Source organism: Balaenoptera acutorostrata, chromosome 13 (genome assembly GCF_949987535.1).
Source record: "Balaenoptera acutorostrata chromosome 13, mBalAcu1.1, whole genome shotgun sequence".
NCBI classification, from domain to species: Eukaryota; Metazoa; Chordata; class Mammalia; order Artiodactyla; family Balaenopteridae; genus Balaenoptera; species Balaenoptera acutorostrata.
The window spans coordinates 70,073,917-70,091,112 of NC_080076.1; the positions used below are offsets into that span (position 1 = coordinate 70,073,917).

Consider the following 17,196-nt stretch of genomic DNA (forward strand, 5'->3'; position numbering starts at 1 on the left):
TAAACACTAAAGCAAACACACCAAGATAGCAATACTGCTATTTTCCCATTAAACTAAGTTTCTCTCAATTTGAAAAGTGAGAATAATCTAAACAATACTTCCAAACAAACTGCAGGGAGCTTGGGTGTTGCGGCCTCCAGCGGCTTTAACAATGGAAAAGTCCCCTTCGTAGAGAAGCAAAAACACAGGCGGGGATGGGGCCGGGCGGTTTTGCCACGTCCTTGCCACGTCCCACCAAACGGGTTCCCCCAACAGTAGCACATGCCTGAATGCCCAGTGGTCTCCAACTTCAAAATGCAATACTTTTTCTTTTTTCCAAAAAGTTGTTTTTTGTTTTTGTTTTTTTTTAAAAAAGTCTTCCAGCTCTTTCTCTCTTGGATTTCCAAAATAACTACTTACTTAATACCAAATGTCAGGGAGCTAAATTAATTCATTAAGGAAATGCAAGGGCTGTGATGGACACCGAGCGTGGGGCCCCTCGGTGTGATTTCGCTGCCATGAGCCAGAACGCCTTGGGCCACTCTCTTCGGGCAAAGCTCAGTCCATAAATTCTCCCTTTCAAACCAGGAGCCCAGAAATGTCATAATTATAGCTGATACAGGTAACAGGTGTGCCCCTCTGTTCCTCCCACCTCGCCACCTCCTTCCAGACAAGCTGCTGGAAGATTTAGTGGTCTAGCCAGGGGTGTCATAATTACCGGAAACGATTCTGGTTTTAAGGGTTAGATAAAGACCCTCTCCAAATTTAAGGCCAGACCGATGTCCATTAGACTTTAACGGGCCCACATAAAAAAAGAAATTGTATCCTCATCTCTCCAAATGCCTGTTTTCCCAGCGCCTCAAGTTCATTTCAGGCTGGCTCAGCGCCGAAAATACTCCTGTCCAGCCCTCGCTCTGCAAAGGCAAGGACTCAGTAGAAACTGATGTTCAAGGAATTAAGCAACTGGGGAGGGGAGGGTGGCTCAGGAAACCCATTTGCTCTACAATTGTTAAGCCAAAATCTGTCTTTTAAAAAATAATAATAAAAGTGGAATTTTAACCCATCATCCAGAGACAGAGAGACAGGAAGGCTGTAGGGAGCCCAGGAAGAAAGGGAGGGGGTGTACCCAGAGATGCCTGGCTAAAGAGCTCGCACCATCAAGAATGACACACTCTCCCCTTCTGAGACTCGGTGTTCGGAAAGGCCAAAGCTGAGGGCTGTTTTGCTCTGGTTTTCTTTTTCCCAGCTTTCGAGACTTACGCATACTTTTTCTTCCTTCTTTGGAAGTCAAACCACGCATTTCTTTAAAAGTTACACACACACACACACACACACACACACACACACACGCACAAACACCCAGCACCACTGTTTGTCAAGAAGCAGCATGGAAGGTGCCCCAGAGAGGTTTAAGATTCTTTACTCTTCTCCACGTCTGTGCTCAGCTCCCAGTCAATTAAGAATTAATGCTTGAAAACTTTCCGGGGACCAAGACACCAGAAGGAAGCCGATGTTCTTTGGCCGTCTCCAAGGCTCTGGGGGGCTGAGTTTGTTGGATTGGGCTTTTCCTCCCTCCTCCCAGACAAGTGATGCTTGGAGGGGCCTCGCCCTCCCTTCCTGTCCTGAGGAAGTGGTGGGAACCTCAACTGGGGGCCTTTATTCCGTGACGGCCAAGGGGGCCCATTAGTGCACACGGTCACACACACACACATACACACACACACTTCTAATCCCGGCAAAATGCTTCACACACACTGAGCACAAAATAAATGCTTATTAACTAAACTGACCCCAAATAGTGAAATGTACAAGTAAATTAATCACGCCTCTCCTGGAGGCCTAACAGGATTACAAATTCGGCAAAAATTGACCACACGGAGATCAATAAGCTTCTACTTAAAACTGAACAGGGCCAAAACTTCGCATGAGCTGCTTCTTGGGGAAAAAATTAATTTATTTTTTCATTTCTTATTAAGACTTCTCAGGCCTGCGTGTGTTCATGTGTGTGTGTGTGTGTGTGCGCTCATGTGTATACTCGAGTAGGGGTGCGCATGCCTGCATGCACAAGCAGAAACCGGCAAAAGGCATCCAGAGCTTTATGCCCAGACAATTTAGAAATAGTCACGGCATAAGGATCGTGAAATTGCTCCTGTTTAAAAAAGCCAAATTTTGGTCCACAGCCTCCCTCCCCTCAAATACTAAACCACCACCAAAAGTTACATCGCAGGAGATGAAAATGGTCAATTTGCTTTGAGCCAATTAGGCCTGCTGATGGCTGGACCGTGGGTCCCCTGAAGGGGAGGAAAGTGAACCTCTAATTCATCCAGCTCCTTTCCACACTTGGCTTATCTCGAGTCAGGGAAATCTTCCTCTTGCTGAATTTGTCATTTACTTGCCTTCCCTTTTTGCCCACCATTCAGAAAATGGAAAAAAAATGTATGTATTGTGTGGGAGGGCACTGCTTGCGTTTTAAGACAGTGGGACCTGCCTGCAAGGTCTGTAATAGGCAAGATTATCCCTAAAGAGGCTCAGTGCTGGGAGAGAAGCATCAGTGGTCACTTTATGGGGTCACCAGGGAAAAGGTCACTCCTTTCCCCCCCCCCCATCGTCCCTCTTTTATGGAAAGATCTGGGTGCATCTGTGAAACTCGATGCTTCCGCAGCAGGCCTCGTGGGACCAGCTTCTCTGCAGGAGAAGTTAGCCACAGCCACATTATGAGGCTTGATCCACCCAGGGCCCATCTGGGTCTTCATCCCCGCGCCCCACACCCCGGCCCCGCATGGCTAGCTTGGCCACTAACTACACAGAAAGGGGCTCTGACAGCTAAGAGACCCACGACGTGGTCATCAGCCCTAGGCTGGGTTCCCCACATCTATTTCCCCCATATATCTGCGGTCACGTGGAAGCCCCAGGCCCAGCAGGGAGAGCTGAGCCAAGAACTTTCTTTCCTTTATGATGGCCAACACCAGCCCCCAAGCAATTTCCTCACCCCCAGCCTCGCCCGGGAGGTGTTATTAAAAATGACTTCCACACTTACAAATTATTTTCCACTCCTAAACCCCGTGTCAGTAAATAACATTTCGACTCATAGGGACACACTTCTCCCCTCTCCAACCATCCCTTGATCACCTGCCCCCGCCCCCGGAGAAAATAAACTGCACCCCCATCTCCATCCAGTCTTCCTAACTGGGGCTGTTTCTCTCTCTGCCTTTCGGCTCAGAGGAAAGGACAGAGTGTCCACATCAGGACTCAGGCCCTTGAATTTCAAGGACTTTTCCAACAGCCCATGCGGTCAGGGTAGAAACCGCTTACTTCCCAGTGAACTCTCAACCAAGCCTGGCTTTCTCTGGAAGGCTGAGCTCTGGGGATTTCAAAGCAGGCTATGTTTTCTGCCGACTGCCCCAACCCTTCTCTGATCATAAGATGGTCCCTCAGAAGTATTTTATTCCTGGTGGTCGTTGCCAATCACTCAACAATACTTGTGTTCCCAGATCCAAGGGCATCTGAAAAACACTGCTTCATGGTAACTTTAAAGGGTCATATATTTTCCACATCTCACCCTGCCCTGGATGATTGGATGAACAGGGGGCAGGGTGTGTGTGTGTGTGTGTTGTGTACAAGTGCGTGTGCGTGTGTGTGTGTGTGTGTGTGTGTGTGTCTTCTCTCATTGCAGGAGCTCCCAAATACGACCAGGAGCACGACCAATGGGGCTCTCAAATTGGGGGCAGACAGATTCCTCCAGTCATACCAGGCAAAGCCAGCTGTGCCAGAAAGGCGCAAGCCCACCCCATTCCAGTGAAAGTGTTGACCCAAGCTCTGAGAGCAAATGAAACCTTCGTGCCCAAACACTCTTTAAATTATCATCAGCAATTAGAAGGGAAAACTTATCTTAAGTCCTCAGATTGCATCTCCGGGCCACTTAGTTCTCAGAAGATGGTCTGCTGGAAGAGGGAGCAGGGTTGGGTAAGGCCCAGAAGGGTCTCAGCACCCAAGTTAGTCCGCATCTCCTCTGAAGGCATGACAATGTCATCTATTTCTGAGTCACCCTGGAGGGGGGTTTTGACACATGCAGGATAAAAACAAGAGCTGGTTCCCTCCAACTTTCCAAAGACCATCCGCGTCAGTGGGCCCCAAAGATGCCTTCACAGAAGGGTCTCCTTGTTTTCCTAAATCATTTTCCGACACACCTGATTCACTTAAACTGAACACTAGCAGAGGTAAGTCATACTGAGACCCAGAAAATCAGAGATCTCTCCTAAGAATCGGAATCCCAGGGCCAATCGTTCCATGAAGAGTCCAAGATCTTCCCCAGAGATGTCAAAGACAGGAAGAAGACAGAGCCTTTGGGTCACACAATCCATCCTACCAGCTACAGAGGAAGTGGGGCGAGCTGAGTTCGCTGGACCCCTGAGCTTTAATGACCAGAACATAAAAACCTGCTTTCCCCCTACCATGTGAGTTTGTGCTGGGATGTTTATTGGAGGTTCCCCCTCTTCGGGGAAAAGTCTATCCCACATAAGATGTTCCTTCTGGGACATTCAGAGAGCCAATTTGTTATCATGAATGCGTTAAGACCTCCAAACTGTTAAATTCAATTACCGTTATGTTTAAAGGGCATTTGGGTCCTTATGATGATGCATAAATCGTGAAAGGATCAGCACACGACCACTATAAAGTTCTCCCTGTGATCCTGCTTGGTGAGGATGTGGAGGTGATGAAAACCTACCAGCTTTCTCAGCCAAGAAGGAAAATGAGAATTTGGGATGCTGGGGCTACGATGGACCCCCCAGTAGTAGGTATCAGGGATGCCAGTTCGAAGTGGTCTTGCGGGGCCAAAACTTGAAGCTGTCGGGCCCAGAAAGAGCCCCTTGGATTTCACGATGCTGGGAAGCCTCTCCGCCACTCCACACCCCGCGTCCTTTCTGGGCAAACACCATGTTGGGAGCAGACCCTCCACTTGCTTCCCAAACCTCAGAGGCCGCTGATTAAAATGCAAGCCAGCAAACAAAGCAGGCCTCGGAGTCCTGCAATAATTACCCCCCCGTGAGAATGATGGCTCTCAAACGCCCCTCCTCGTTCAAGTATATTAAACTTAACTCTGCTTTTCCATCCCGGTCACAAAATAAGCTGGGGGTTCTGGGCCCCTGAAGTGCACATCCATGGCGTAGCTTCTTACCCACACCCTAAAGTCACTGATGGCCCCGTGAGGCTGCGTGTGGATGTGTGTTGTCGTGTCACTGGAAGATGGCAGAAAATGATCAGGGCCGCCTCGGCACTGGGCGACCCAACCAGCAAAACGCGATGTGCCGGGGTCCCGGAGCCATCTCTTCCTTCCGGTCCCATTCATGAGTTGAGGAGACCATCGGCTGAGCTGCTGTGCACCAGGACACAGAGGGTCCCTGAAGGCAAAGCTGTGACTAATTCAAAAGCCCACCGTCCTCTCCGCCAAGTCGTTGGTACCAAAAGATTACAATAAAGGAGAGGAATTTCCATAAATGAGAAGCAGCGCCCGCTTCCCACAACTGGGAGGGGGCGTGGGGGAGGGGTGGGTGGGCACCGATTCAAAGATTCCTCTCCCGGCTGGAGAGTGGTGTTAGCTGAACTCAGACAGAGAGACACCTCCACGCGCAAAACTCAGCAAGGGGCGACGTACGTCTGCTACCGAAATACTCCAGATCAAAGTCACCCCCAGCCCAGGAGGCCCGGGAGGCCGAGATTTCATAATTAGGATCTTCAAAATCCTCCTCTATTTTTAGGACTTGCGCTCATTCAGTCCTTTACAGAATCAGAACCTGTCAGCTAAGGCCAAAGAGACTGAAGGTTTAGTTTCTCTCCCTGCCACCGCGCGCCCCCCAACTCTGCTTTCGGAAAGCAGATTAACGGTAAACTAAAGGAGTAGCTGGATGATTTGATGGAAATACACTTGGCCATGCATATGTATATGTGCGTACGCTGGGGTGGGGTGAGGGGTTTGGGGGGGGGGCTCCTTCCCACGCTGAATTGCATGGGCCCTGCTCTCCTCCTGTGGGCTGCAGATAGACCCAGACCGGACATCGCACCTCAACCACACTCTTTCAAGCCAGCCCCCAGACCACTTTGCTGGGCTCCAGGGTGTACCAGAAGGCAAGGAAACTTGAAAATTTTCCCCCAAATGTCTCTCTTCTCAATCATGTACTCATGTATGTATCAACATGTCCGCTACTAGCAATCAAAACCCACACTCAAATCTGTCCACCCAAGACACGCCTAAAAATAGACATCATCCTAAAACAAACACATCGCTGGGCAAGTCAAAATCTGACTTGAGTCAAAACGATGAAGCTGGGTTATTCCAGCCCTTCCAGACTGAAGACTTGGGTGGAACAAGCAGAGGGGCATCGAGGGAAGAATACAAGGTGCACCCACTAGTTACAGGGGACCCCCCCAATAGATTCAGGTCCCCTCTGGCACAAGAGGTTTGGTGTTTTTATATTGCAGTGTGCTTGGGAGGCCTACTTGCCCTTACACACTCCCCGGACATTTGATCCTATTACATAAAGCTATAGACTTTTAATCTCTAAAATTAACCAAACCAAGGCAAATACAGTATTCCTAACTAGAAATATTTATCTCCTAAATGCTTTCGGCAAAGCAGATCACTCCCTGGGCAAAGAACACGACCCAAGGTTATTGTCACTCAAGTGGACAGAAAGGTGATTTTGCTAAAGCTTCCAGCATGGAGTGAGTTCAGGAGATCCTGTGAAATCCCAAGGATACACTCAAGTTTGCCCTTCCAGAGTGGGAAGAATTTCCCTCCTCTAATTTCACCTGGTCCTCCTGGACTGTTTATTAAAGATGTATATTTTATATCAGCACAGAGTATCAAGTAACTTCTTGGCAAGGGCAGCCGTATTTTCAGGACCTATTAAGATTTTTTTTGGAAATTTAAATACCTCTGTCAGGCAAACAAAATCATATCAGGAATCACAGAATTTCATTCTAGAAGGAGAAATTAGATTAACCAACCCTCACTCCTTCCCTAGAAATCTCAATAAAATAGAAATACATTGCAACAGTCTCTTACTTCCGGTCTGAAGGGGCCTCACAAGAAATCTAAATGAATTTAGATTTAAATTAAGAAAACTAAAGAAAGCTATCCTGAGAAAATGCCTTCAATCTACAAATATTGTATAGATATATATATAGGAGAATATATAAGTATATATTACATATTAGAAGGCAGAGGCTATTTAAAATCAAAACAGCCAGAAAAATCCAGTGGCAGAAACCATAAGTTCAACACCAATAAGCTTCAGGCCCTTAGAAATCCTTGTCCTTTATTAATATTTAGTAGAAATGTATAATTGCAGATGTGTGCTAGGTGGGGATTTTATGTCAGGATGCGGGCAAAGAAGACAGGTTTATTACAACCATGAAATATTGAACAAGCACCAAAGAAGAGTAGTAGTATGTCCCGGACTAGCCAGGGAGCAGGCAGGCCCAGACCGTCAGCTGCACAAAGGGGGCTCCTATCTGTTTACATTACCCCTGATTAACACCTGCGAAGTTTTGGGTTACATCTTCCGGATGCTGCAAAAATCACATGAAGGCATGCAACCCGTGCTGGGTGATTTTTGGGGGAAACAGGAGTAAGAGGCTCCTTGCCTTCCCAAAACCACTTTGAGGGAGCCTTAAAAATTCTCTCCACGGTGTAAGGAGTGAGGGAAATGACTCAGAAAAACAGCACTAGGAGCCCTCCCGCTCTTACCCCAAGCCTGCCCCATGTCTAAGGAAATTCAATGTTCAAATCCTGCCTGACTAGTATTTCTTAGCACTGCTTACTGTGTTCCGACTGGAACACTGAGAGAAGCATGAAATTCCAAAAATTTCTCCCGCATCACTGTAAAAATATCATACCTCCAAAAACGGCAGAATTGCATGCAAAAGTGTAGACGGAGACCTCTCCCGTTTCACTGTGTGTGAGAGCGTTTCTAGACATCTCTGGATTTCAAGATAGAGAACAACCAACGGAATAGAAGTTTGGCAATGGTAAACTTATTATGGGAATACAGTTAATTCAAGTTTTGAAAATTGTAAGGGGCCGGGGGTGGGGGCGGGGGACATACTTTTTTAGGCTTAATATCCTTTATCTACAAACTATCATTATTTCTCTTTCTCTGTTTTGAAATTCCTCCATAGCCACACAGCTATTACAAAGATAGGTGGATGATTTTGCAAACTAATTTCAAATTTATGTGATCCTCACTGATTTAATAGATGTCTGAATAGGCCCAAACTCAGGCTGGTTTTTTGGTTGTTGTGCTTTTTTTTCCCTTTGCACAACCTCACCCTTCCCCCACCCCAACTTTGTGCAAACAGAATCTCATGATGAGACGTAGAGCTTTATGATATAAGAGTTGTTTGGCAGGTTAAGAAGTCAGAGGAAGCATAATTTGGAGAGGCTTACTTTCCTGGTTAAAAAAAAATCATCATCACATGTGATTCTGGCCTAGACTTTGTGAGAAGTGTTACTTGCCAGTAGACTTCCCTCCCCTCCAAAGGACATCTAAACCCCATAAGACAATCCGGGCACGTCCCAGTGGCTACACAGCTTGTGCAGTTCTAAAGACTTATTCGTTCTCTCCAACCTGAGCACGATCATTTTGTTAAAGACCGACTAGTATTTTGTCATCGGAGCGAAGAATTTCAGAAACAGTGTTAATATTTAATCACATTAGTACTGGCGTGTTTTATGGTGTGACAAAATAAAATATCATTACAAAATTGGGCTTTGCCTGAAAGGCGGGGGCAGGCGGTCAAAGAAAGTGCTCGCTGGGGCTGGAACCTGGAAAAGGTATATTCAAAGCTGCTTCATGGCAGATGGGACCCTGGGCATGTGTTTATGGAAAAGCAGGACGCTTTCCTTTCAATTCTTTTTTTCTCAATTCTATTTCAAAGTGGTGCACTTCACTCTGATTTTCAGCCAGGGCGCTCGGGGGCCCGTTGAAGGCTCTGTGTACCTATTTATACAAGATGTGCAGATGGAGCTGCAGGGTGTTATCATAATGAAAAGTTTAATCATCCTTATTTACTACCAGTAAGGGAGCAGGAATCATATACAGATACCTTATAAAGCCTTAACTAGCAGCCCCAAGGCTGTAGAAGCTGCGAGTGACCTCAATTCGGGGCTTTATCTAGGAAACTGTCCTTCCCACATCACAGAGTGGAAAACAAAGGAGGTCAAGTGGGTGTCCCTGCCGAGGCTTCTAAGGCGGCCAGCCCCGAAGCGGGTCCCTGGAGGAAGTTTCCGTCTCCCGTATGCAGGGGAGGGCTGAGTTTAGTATACAGGGGAAATCAACCCCAAAGTGACTAGTATCTGTTTCCAAAAAAATATTTTCCTTCGTCTGACTGTGATAATGAAACAAACAAAACAAAACATTTCTTTAATGACATTTCTTCATTCACAGTCTGCATTTTTTTTCTGCAAAGGAACATTAGTCCGACTGGGAAGGGAACAGTGCAACACCTTAAAAAAAATCTCGTTAAAACCACCCAATTCCTCTGCACCTAAGGCCCTTCAAAAAACTTGCAGGCAAAGCGCTACTGGTTTTTCTTTATTAATTCTCTAAATCGTGGGGTTTTTTTTCTTTTTAACTCTTCTCACCCTATTTTGGCCAATGTGGTCTTAATTACTGTGGGGGCGGGGAGGGGGGGGATGGGAGAAGGGGGGGGCAGCCAGACCAAGCCAGGTAGAAGTGACAGGGGCTGGGATTTGTGCTAACCAGTTATCGATCGGCAGGCCCGAGATGTTGTGTACAAGAAAATAAAAGAGAAGGGGGGCAGAGCAAACAGGATGCTGGGTCCAACTCCATTTTAAAAAGGAGGGAGGGGGGAAAAAAGGGAGAGGCAGCGGAGGGTCCCAAACTAACCAATTTATGGCCTTGCCTGGGAGAAGCCTGGAGAATGCTGATGCTGGCCGCAGCGTCTGCTGTGCATGCTAAACACCCAGCTTCAAATGAGAGAGCGGCGTCCCGGGCTGGGCAGTAGGCGAACAAAGAGAAAAGCAGCAAGGCCGCATTCATGAATTAGAAAACCCAAGCGGGAAAGCTACGCGGGACAGGCGGGCGTGAAAGCCCGGAGTTCTGAGCCACCCAACTCCTGCCGCACTTCCCCTCCCCCTCCTCCCACCCCCATCCCCTTCTCCTAAACCTACCATCACCTTAAACCCTGGGTCAAGAGATGGCAAGATGCAGGATGTGGACTAGGAAAACTAAGGCAGAGGAAAAGAACCTTAAGAGAAGGTGAGGATGGGGGGTGTATTTTTTTAAGACACGGTTAAATCGCCAGCTACTGACTCCATGGTAATACTCAGCCTGGTGAAACCAAGGAAATTCAGTGAGTATTTAAAAGAAAAAGGTAGGAATTGTGGGGGGGGAGGCGGTGAGGTAGGAAATGATGTTACGTAAAAAGGCCTCATTAAAAAATAAAATGGATAGCTACCATAGCCCAGTCAACTTTAGGTTAAAAAAAAAACTTATTATTTTAACGGCAATGGTGGTCCATTTACTGACCCCCACCCCACCCACCTTAAAGGCCTCCAGGCCTGGTGGGGAAAGAGTGCTTATAATGCAAAGGAGAACTGGGACCGGACATCTGTCACCAAAGCCAGGCGAGATACTGACAAACGCGGGTCCTTTGTGTCTTAAGAATATATATCCATATCCCCATACACAAATGATGCCCTAGCCGATTGGTCTGGTCTCTGCCAAGTAGACCCCACTCCAGCCCCGGCCCCCCCATCAAATGTCAAGGAGGTGCTCTCTGAAGACTGCCTGCCTCCTACCATCCCAACAAGTCTCCAGTTTTTCAATGAAACTCTAATAGTTAAGAAGAGACAAAACAGTTATTCATTAGGAACAAAGGTCAAATTAGGCGTTGCCTCTGAATGATGCTGCAGACACCAGAACTGGTAACTTTTTTTCCCAAAGATGCTGGCACACAGAAGGGAACTCAAGCTGTAGGTTGGCTGACTAGGAAAAGATGGGGAGGCATTAACACAACTTCCCAGGTGTCCTGCCAGGAAGGGGGGGGGAGGGTGGCACGCAACTCCTGAAAAGTGGAACGAGCCTGAATGTTGAAGGTGAGGAGGGGGTCTGAGTGTGAAAGGGAAGGGGCCTAGTGCTCTGGGCACCCAGCAACTCAGCTAAAACTTGAGGGGGTGGGACTCTACAATAATCCCCAAAGGGCTGCCACCTATGTTGTTACCACCCTCTGGAACCAGAATCTACCTGGCAGCACCTGGGGGGAGGGAAGGGGTCTGCCCACAGAGCCCTTGGTGTAACCAAAGGAAGGGTACCCAGCTCTGAGCTGGGCATTAGGAAGGCCCTGCGCCCTCCTGACCCCAAGGGACCCTCCCCTTTCATGGAGCCTTCAAGGCAGAAGCTAAGGCCTGCACTGGGGGTGGGGCGGGTATCCGCCAGGTGAGAAGGGAACAGGGAATGAGTGCATATACCTTCTTTGCTGTTGGGGTTCTGGGGTTTGGCCTTCTCCCAGGGTGCCAGCGTCTTGTCCTCGTCTGCGCCGTCCACCAAAGCCTTGTCGGCCGGCAGGTACCAGGTGGCGCTGTGCTCTGCCATCAGCGAGTCCAGATCGATGGTGCTCATGGCGCTCTTGACGGCCTCGGAGCAGCAGCTGCCCAGCTCGCTGTCACCATTCTGCGCACCAGAAGCCCCCACAGCACACTCACCCTTCTTGCCACCCTTGAGCCCCAGGGGCTGGTCCTCAGAGATGCTGAACTGCTGCCTCTGCAGCTGGATCTGTGCCTGGAGGATCTCCAGGGGGTGGATCTCGTCAGGCGGCGGTGCACCGCTGCTGCTCGTTGGGGTCCGGACCTGCTCCAGGCCCGGCGTGCCGGGATGGCCCGTGCCCCCGCCGCCGTAGCTATCGGGGGTGGAGGTAGAGGTAGACAAGATGCCCAGGCCAAGAGGGGCTGGGGGCGCCTTCGGTCCATGTTCCCCGGCGCCCAACCCGCGGGGAGGGAGTTTGGGCGAGCCTGTCACCAGAGGGCTCCTACTCGCTTTGGCCAGGGCTGGGGGGTTGTCGGAGCTGGATGACACCTCGTCCTCGTTGGCGTAGCTCGTGCTCACCTCGTCCGAGGCGAACTCGCCCGCGTGCGGGGAACTACCGTCCGACTTCGCCCCACCGTCCAGGGACGCCATGAGGTCCGGCTGGTCCCCCAGGAGCAACTCGGCCCCCTTCCCCCACGAAGGCGACGTGAGCGCCTTCTCATGAGGCGTAGGCGCCCCGCGCGCCTCGCCTGTGGAGCTTCCCCCGACGGCTGGCGCCTGCTGTTGCCCTGGGCTCACCCCAGGCGCGCCCCCGCTGTCCGGCGCTGCCGAGTACTTGTCGAAGAAGGTCCCGGGGCTCACGTGACCACTGTCCCTTTTTCTGCGACCCCGGCCCCGGCCACCGCCCCCGGGAACCGGCTTGCCGTCGTTCCCCGACGTTGATTCCAGGGTGTAGTTGGGGGAGAGGCTGGTGCCATCCCCCTGGGCGGGCGGATTGGGCGGCCCAGAGGCTTTGGAGCCGCTGCTACTGGTCCCCGACTGGCCTCCGGGCCCTGGGGCCCCAGGAGCAGTCCCTCCTGGGAAGTAATCCGAGCCCGGGTTGCTGGCCATGGCCGCGCCGTCGGTCTCGTTCTGGCTCAGTTTCCTCTTGCCCTCGGGCGGGTTCTTCTTGTTGAAGGTAACGTTGAGGTTGGGGGCCCCGAGGCTGGCGATCATGTTCTGGCAGGCGGTGGAGAGTGCAGCCAGGCAACTCTGGCCGAACAGGTTGTCCTTGGAGCTGGGCTTGTTGAAGGAGCCCAGCGAGAGCGCGCCCAGCTTACTGGCCGAGGTGCGCTGGCTGGGCTGGAAATCAGGCTGCGGCGGGTATGCGCCCCCGCCGCCGCCGCCGCCAGTGCTGCCGCCGCCCCCGCCCGCGCTCGGGGGCGAGTTCACGCCTGGGCCGCTGTGCGGCGTGGCCTGCCGGTTCGCTGCGCCGAACGGGAAGCCAGGCTGGCCCCCGAGCGCGGGCGCTGTGAAATCGGGCGGCTGGGGCCGGCGCTCGGAGGGAGCGCTGGGCAGCCCCACCCCAGCCCCGGGCGACTGCAGCTGCCCCAGGCTGGCCAGGCTGCCCCCGAACTGCAGGCCAGGGGAGGGCAGCGCGGGCACGTGGCCCTCTCCGGGCATCCTCAGCGGCTCCTGCAGAGAGCCCCGGAACAGCACCCCCGAGCCACCGGGCGGAGGGGGCGGCGCCAGTCCGGGGTCGTGCGGGCCGCAGTCAGCGGGCAGGCCTGAACCTCCCATCCGGCGGGGCAGCAAGTCACCCGGCGGCGGGTGCGGACCTGGGAACCACGCACTTTCCTGCGCCAAGTGCTGAGCCTGCTGCTCGAACGTGCCCAGGCGCCCGGCGCCCGCGCCGCCGCTTTCGCGCTCAAAGTTCGGCTGGGCCAAGCCGCCCACTGGGCCGCTGTGCACCAGGCCGCCCTGGCCCACGTCCCCGGGGTGGCCTAGCTGGGCCAGGTTGGGCTGGCGCAGCCGCTGCTGCTGGTTCCGCGACGCCATCTGCTTGATCATGAGGGCCGCGTTTTGGCGCTGCTGCTGCTGTTGCTGCTGCTGCTGCTGCTGCTGCTGCTGCTGTTGCTGCTGCTGCTGCTGCTGCTGCAGGGACTGGTGGTCCGGGGCCGGATGCTGCAGGGGTGGCCCCGAGGGGAAGCTGTCGGGCACAGGCGGCGTGAACTCGCCGGGTAGGCCGGAATAGGCGGAGGGCGAGAGGTGGTTGTCCAGAGCGCCGTTGTGCATGCTGCCGTTCCACGAAGCGCAGCGATCCACTCCCGCGCTGCCCGGGAAGTCAAAGCGCGGCCTCTTGGCCACATTCATGTAGGGGGGTGCGTCGAAATGCTGCAGCCGCTGGTTGGGCGTCTGCTGCGGAGGAGGGTGCTGCATGTTGAATACAGGCTCGGAATAAGGGTGCATGCTCCGGTTCTCCAGCCGGTGGATGGGGTACTCGAACTGCGCGTGTTGGCTGGGCAGCATGGGGCCCCCGTCCTGCAGGCCGCCGCTGGGCGTGCCCGCCTCGCCCTGCTGGGGACGCGGGAGCGCAGGCGGACACGAATTTTGCCGGACCAGAAGCCCAGGCGGCGGCGGCGGCGGCGGCGGCTGTTGCTGCTGCGGAGGCGGCGGCGGCGGCTGCTGCGGGGGCTGCTGCGGCGGCGGCGGCGGCGGGGCCTGCTGGGGAGGCTGCATTAACGGGTGCCTGGAGCCTACTGCAGGCTCCAGACCCACGGGCATCTTGCGGGTCCCGCCGAACCTCTCGAAGAACACTCCGTGCTGCTGCTGCTGCTGTTGCTGCTGCTGGGCGTGCATTTTGGACAAGCCCACCATGCCTGCAGCTCTAGGCATGGCCGAGGCACCCGGGAAAGAGCCCCCGGGAACCTGACGACCCGCTGCATAATGAGGCAGCTGCCCCTCAGAATCAGAGGGGGAAAACATGTCGAAATGTCCCGAGGGCGGCTCGCCCGGGTAATTGTATTCCAGCGAGTCGACGGCTCCTTGGTTCGCCACCCTCCGGGGCTCCAGACTGTGGGAATCGGAGCCACTGGAGGCGGGCAGGCCATGGAAGGAGGCGGCTCGGTTAGGGCTCTGGTCCAGCGGCAAGCATGGGGCAGGCACGGCGTGGCCTGAGGCGCCCGAACTGTGGAAGTCCGGGAGGTTCCCAGGTCGCTGCGGGCCGAAGCTCTCCGGCCCCTGGCTATCCGCCAGGTGATCATAACCCTCGGCGAAGGGCGGCTGGCTGCCCAGGCCGCCGGCCGCGCCGCCGTAGCCGAGCAGACGACCCCCGTGCAGGCACGAGGCCCCAGGATCCGACCCGCCGAAGTTGCCCCCGAAGTGGGGGTGATGCTGGTGGGGGTGGTGGCCTCCCGGGTGGCCGTGGTGCGGCTGTTGGCCTCCAAAGAATCCGTGCACCGGCTGCGCCTGCAGCCCCCCCGCGTGCAACTCCGAGTGGCCACGCGCGTGAAAGCCGTAAGGCTCCATGTTCATGCCCAAGATCGGGGGTTCGCCCAGCCCGCTCATGGCAGGGTCCACGGGGCCAGGGGGTCCCCCCGCGTGGAAAGCCGGGGCCTTAAAGTGGGCGTTCATGCTTAGTCCGGCCTCGTTAAAGTTCCTCTCGCCCTGGCCAGCGTTCCTGCTGTTGATCTGGGGCTCGAATTGGTCCAGCCCAAACATACTTGGCGGGGGGCGGGGAGATCAATAGGGCATGACAGCCTGCTCTCCGCGGCGCGCCTCCGGCCAGCTACTCGTTCCGGCCCTGGGTTGGGCGCTCCGGGACGCTCAGCAGCGCGGGGGCGCAGCGCGCACCGCCACCTCGCCTGGCTTGTGAAGGCTGGGGGTTATCAGCTCCTCTCCCGAAGCTCTCGCTCTGCCCGACGCGGGCCTCTCACATCTTGCGGCGCCGCGGGGCCTCCAGGAGCCGTGTTGGGGGGCCCATGCCCCGGGACGTTAGCACAGCCGCGGGTGGGTTTGCGGGGAGGGGACGCAGCTGCGGGTGACTGAAGGCAAAAAGTTAAGTGGGGGGAAGGAGGCGGGAAGGAGGGAAGGAAAGCAGAGCAATCACCTTCTTAAGTCCGATCGGTTTGGGTGGGGAGCCCCTGGACGCTGCCTGAAGCCTCCCGGAGTCTGTGGCGGAGCTGCTAAGGGGCCAAGCAGGGAGACCCTTCAAAGCCGTGGCTGGCGCCGGGGCAAAGACCGAGCGGTCCCTCCCCCCTCCCCCCGGAGTCCCCGCGCTCCGCAGCCCGAGCCTCAGCCAAGCAGAATCCGCTCGCACAGTCCCCGTCGGCCCGAGCAAGCGGCTACTGCTTCTTCAGCGGGTCGGAGGACTGGAGGCTCCGCTCGGCATCACCGGTGCCGGTCCCAGAGCCGAGAGCTCAGCGGGGCTGAGGAGGCGGCGGGCGCCCGGGGTTGAAACCGAGGGTTGGTGGAAGGCGCGGCTCCCCTGTTCCGCGGCGGGTGCGCTGCACCCCGGCGCGCCGCTTCGCGGCCACGTCCGCCGCCTGACGCTTCTGTCCTCCGCTGTTAGGTCTCTGAGTTCGCAGGGATCTCCGCACCCCGTTCCAGGCGCGGGCGGGCAGCAAGACGAGGGGTTGGGTCTCTCCAAGGCTAGGGTTCCCTGCCTCCGCGCCGAGGTGCTTTGCAAGTCGCCCTCGGACCCAGGGAGGGGGGCGTACGCGGGTTGGGGGCCACGCTGGGCTAGCAGGCTAAGGCTTTCCGGCTGCGCTCTCGGAGCCCGGAATGGGAGGGGGCGGGGGCAGCTCTGGGGGGTCCGCGCACCCCTCTCCTGGCTGGCGGGGGGGCTCTGCGTGGGGCGTTCCGAGGGTCTCGGCTCCCCTCTCTGTGTCTGCCTCTCGCCCAGAGCCCGGAGAAGCAGCAACAAGTTTTGCATTTCAGCAATCAATTTCAGCCATTACATTTGCACCAATCAGCGCAGCCCGAGCTCCGGGCCCGGGGCGGGGCTCGCTCTTAAGGTGGTCCTGGGTGCTGACTGCTGAGGCCCCCACCACGAACCCGCACTTCGCCAGCTCGGGGGTCCCCAGCGCCGGTCAGCCTCGAGGTCCGGTGCCAGTGCGCTGCGGGCGCACCCTGGCCTCCCCACGCATCGGTCTGGAGAGGGCGCAGGCAGAGAATGGCGGGAGTTTGGCTTTGTTCACCCCCCTTCCCATTCACCACAGTTCCCAACTCCCCACCCCCAACTGAAGTGAGACCTGCGGTGTGAGTAGGGGGCGGGGAGGTGGGCGGTAAGCGGTGCGGGGCGCTCAGACAATGGGGTCGCCAGGCAAACATCCTGGACTCACCGCGGAAAGTCGCCAAGTGTCGACTGCGCTTCAGCTGGAGCGAACCCTCGGCTCTCCACCGCTGTCTGATTACTTGTCGAACCCAAGTTAGCCGGCCCTCGGATTTTCCTGGAGGTGAAAGCAGACGGGGAACCCCGAAGTTAGGGATCGCCTCCCTCACTGGGGCGCGCACAATTGTTTCCTATCCCCACTGTCTAGGGTTCCCGGTTCTCAGTGGCCGGCTTCCGCCCGGAGGAACCATAACCACTGGGCCACTTTATGGGGGGCATATCGGAGGAGCCCAGCGCCAGAGTGGCGAGGCAGTTAGGAGCCCCGAGAAGACCAGCGCGCAGAGGGCCACACTGGCCGGC

The 17,196-nt window shown here is 54.8% G+C and overlaps 1 protein-coding gene across 1 annotated transcript in view; it reads right to left on the minus strand.

Annotated features, from left to right (window-relative positions):
• MN1 (MN1 proto-oncogene, transcriptional regulator) overlaps positions 1-16,389 on the minus strand; it is a 46,986-nt gene extending 30,597 nt beyond the window's left edge. Inside the window, exon 1 of the mRNA XM_057527380.1 lies at positions 11,471-16,389. Coding sequence (XP_057383363.1) covers positions 11,471-15,224 — 3,754 coding nt within the window. The 5' untranslated portion in view covers positions 15,225-16,389. The remainder of the gene's footprint in view (positions 1-11,470) is intronic.
• Positions 16,390-17,196: the final 807 nt, after the last annotated feature.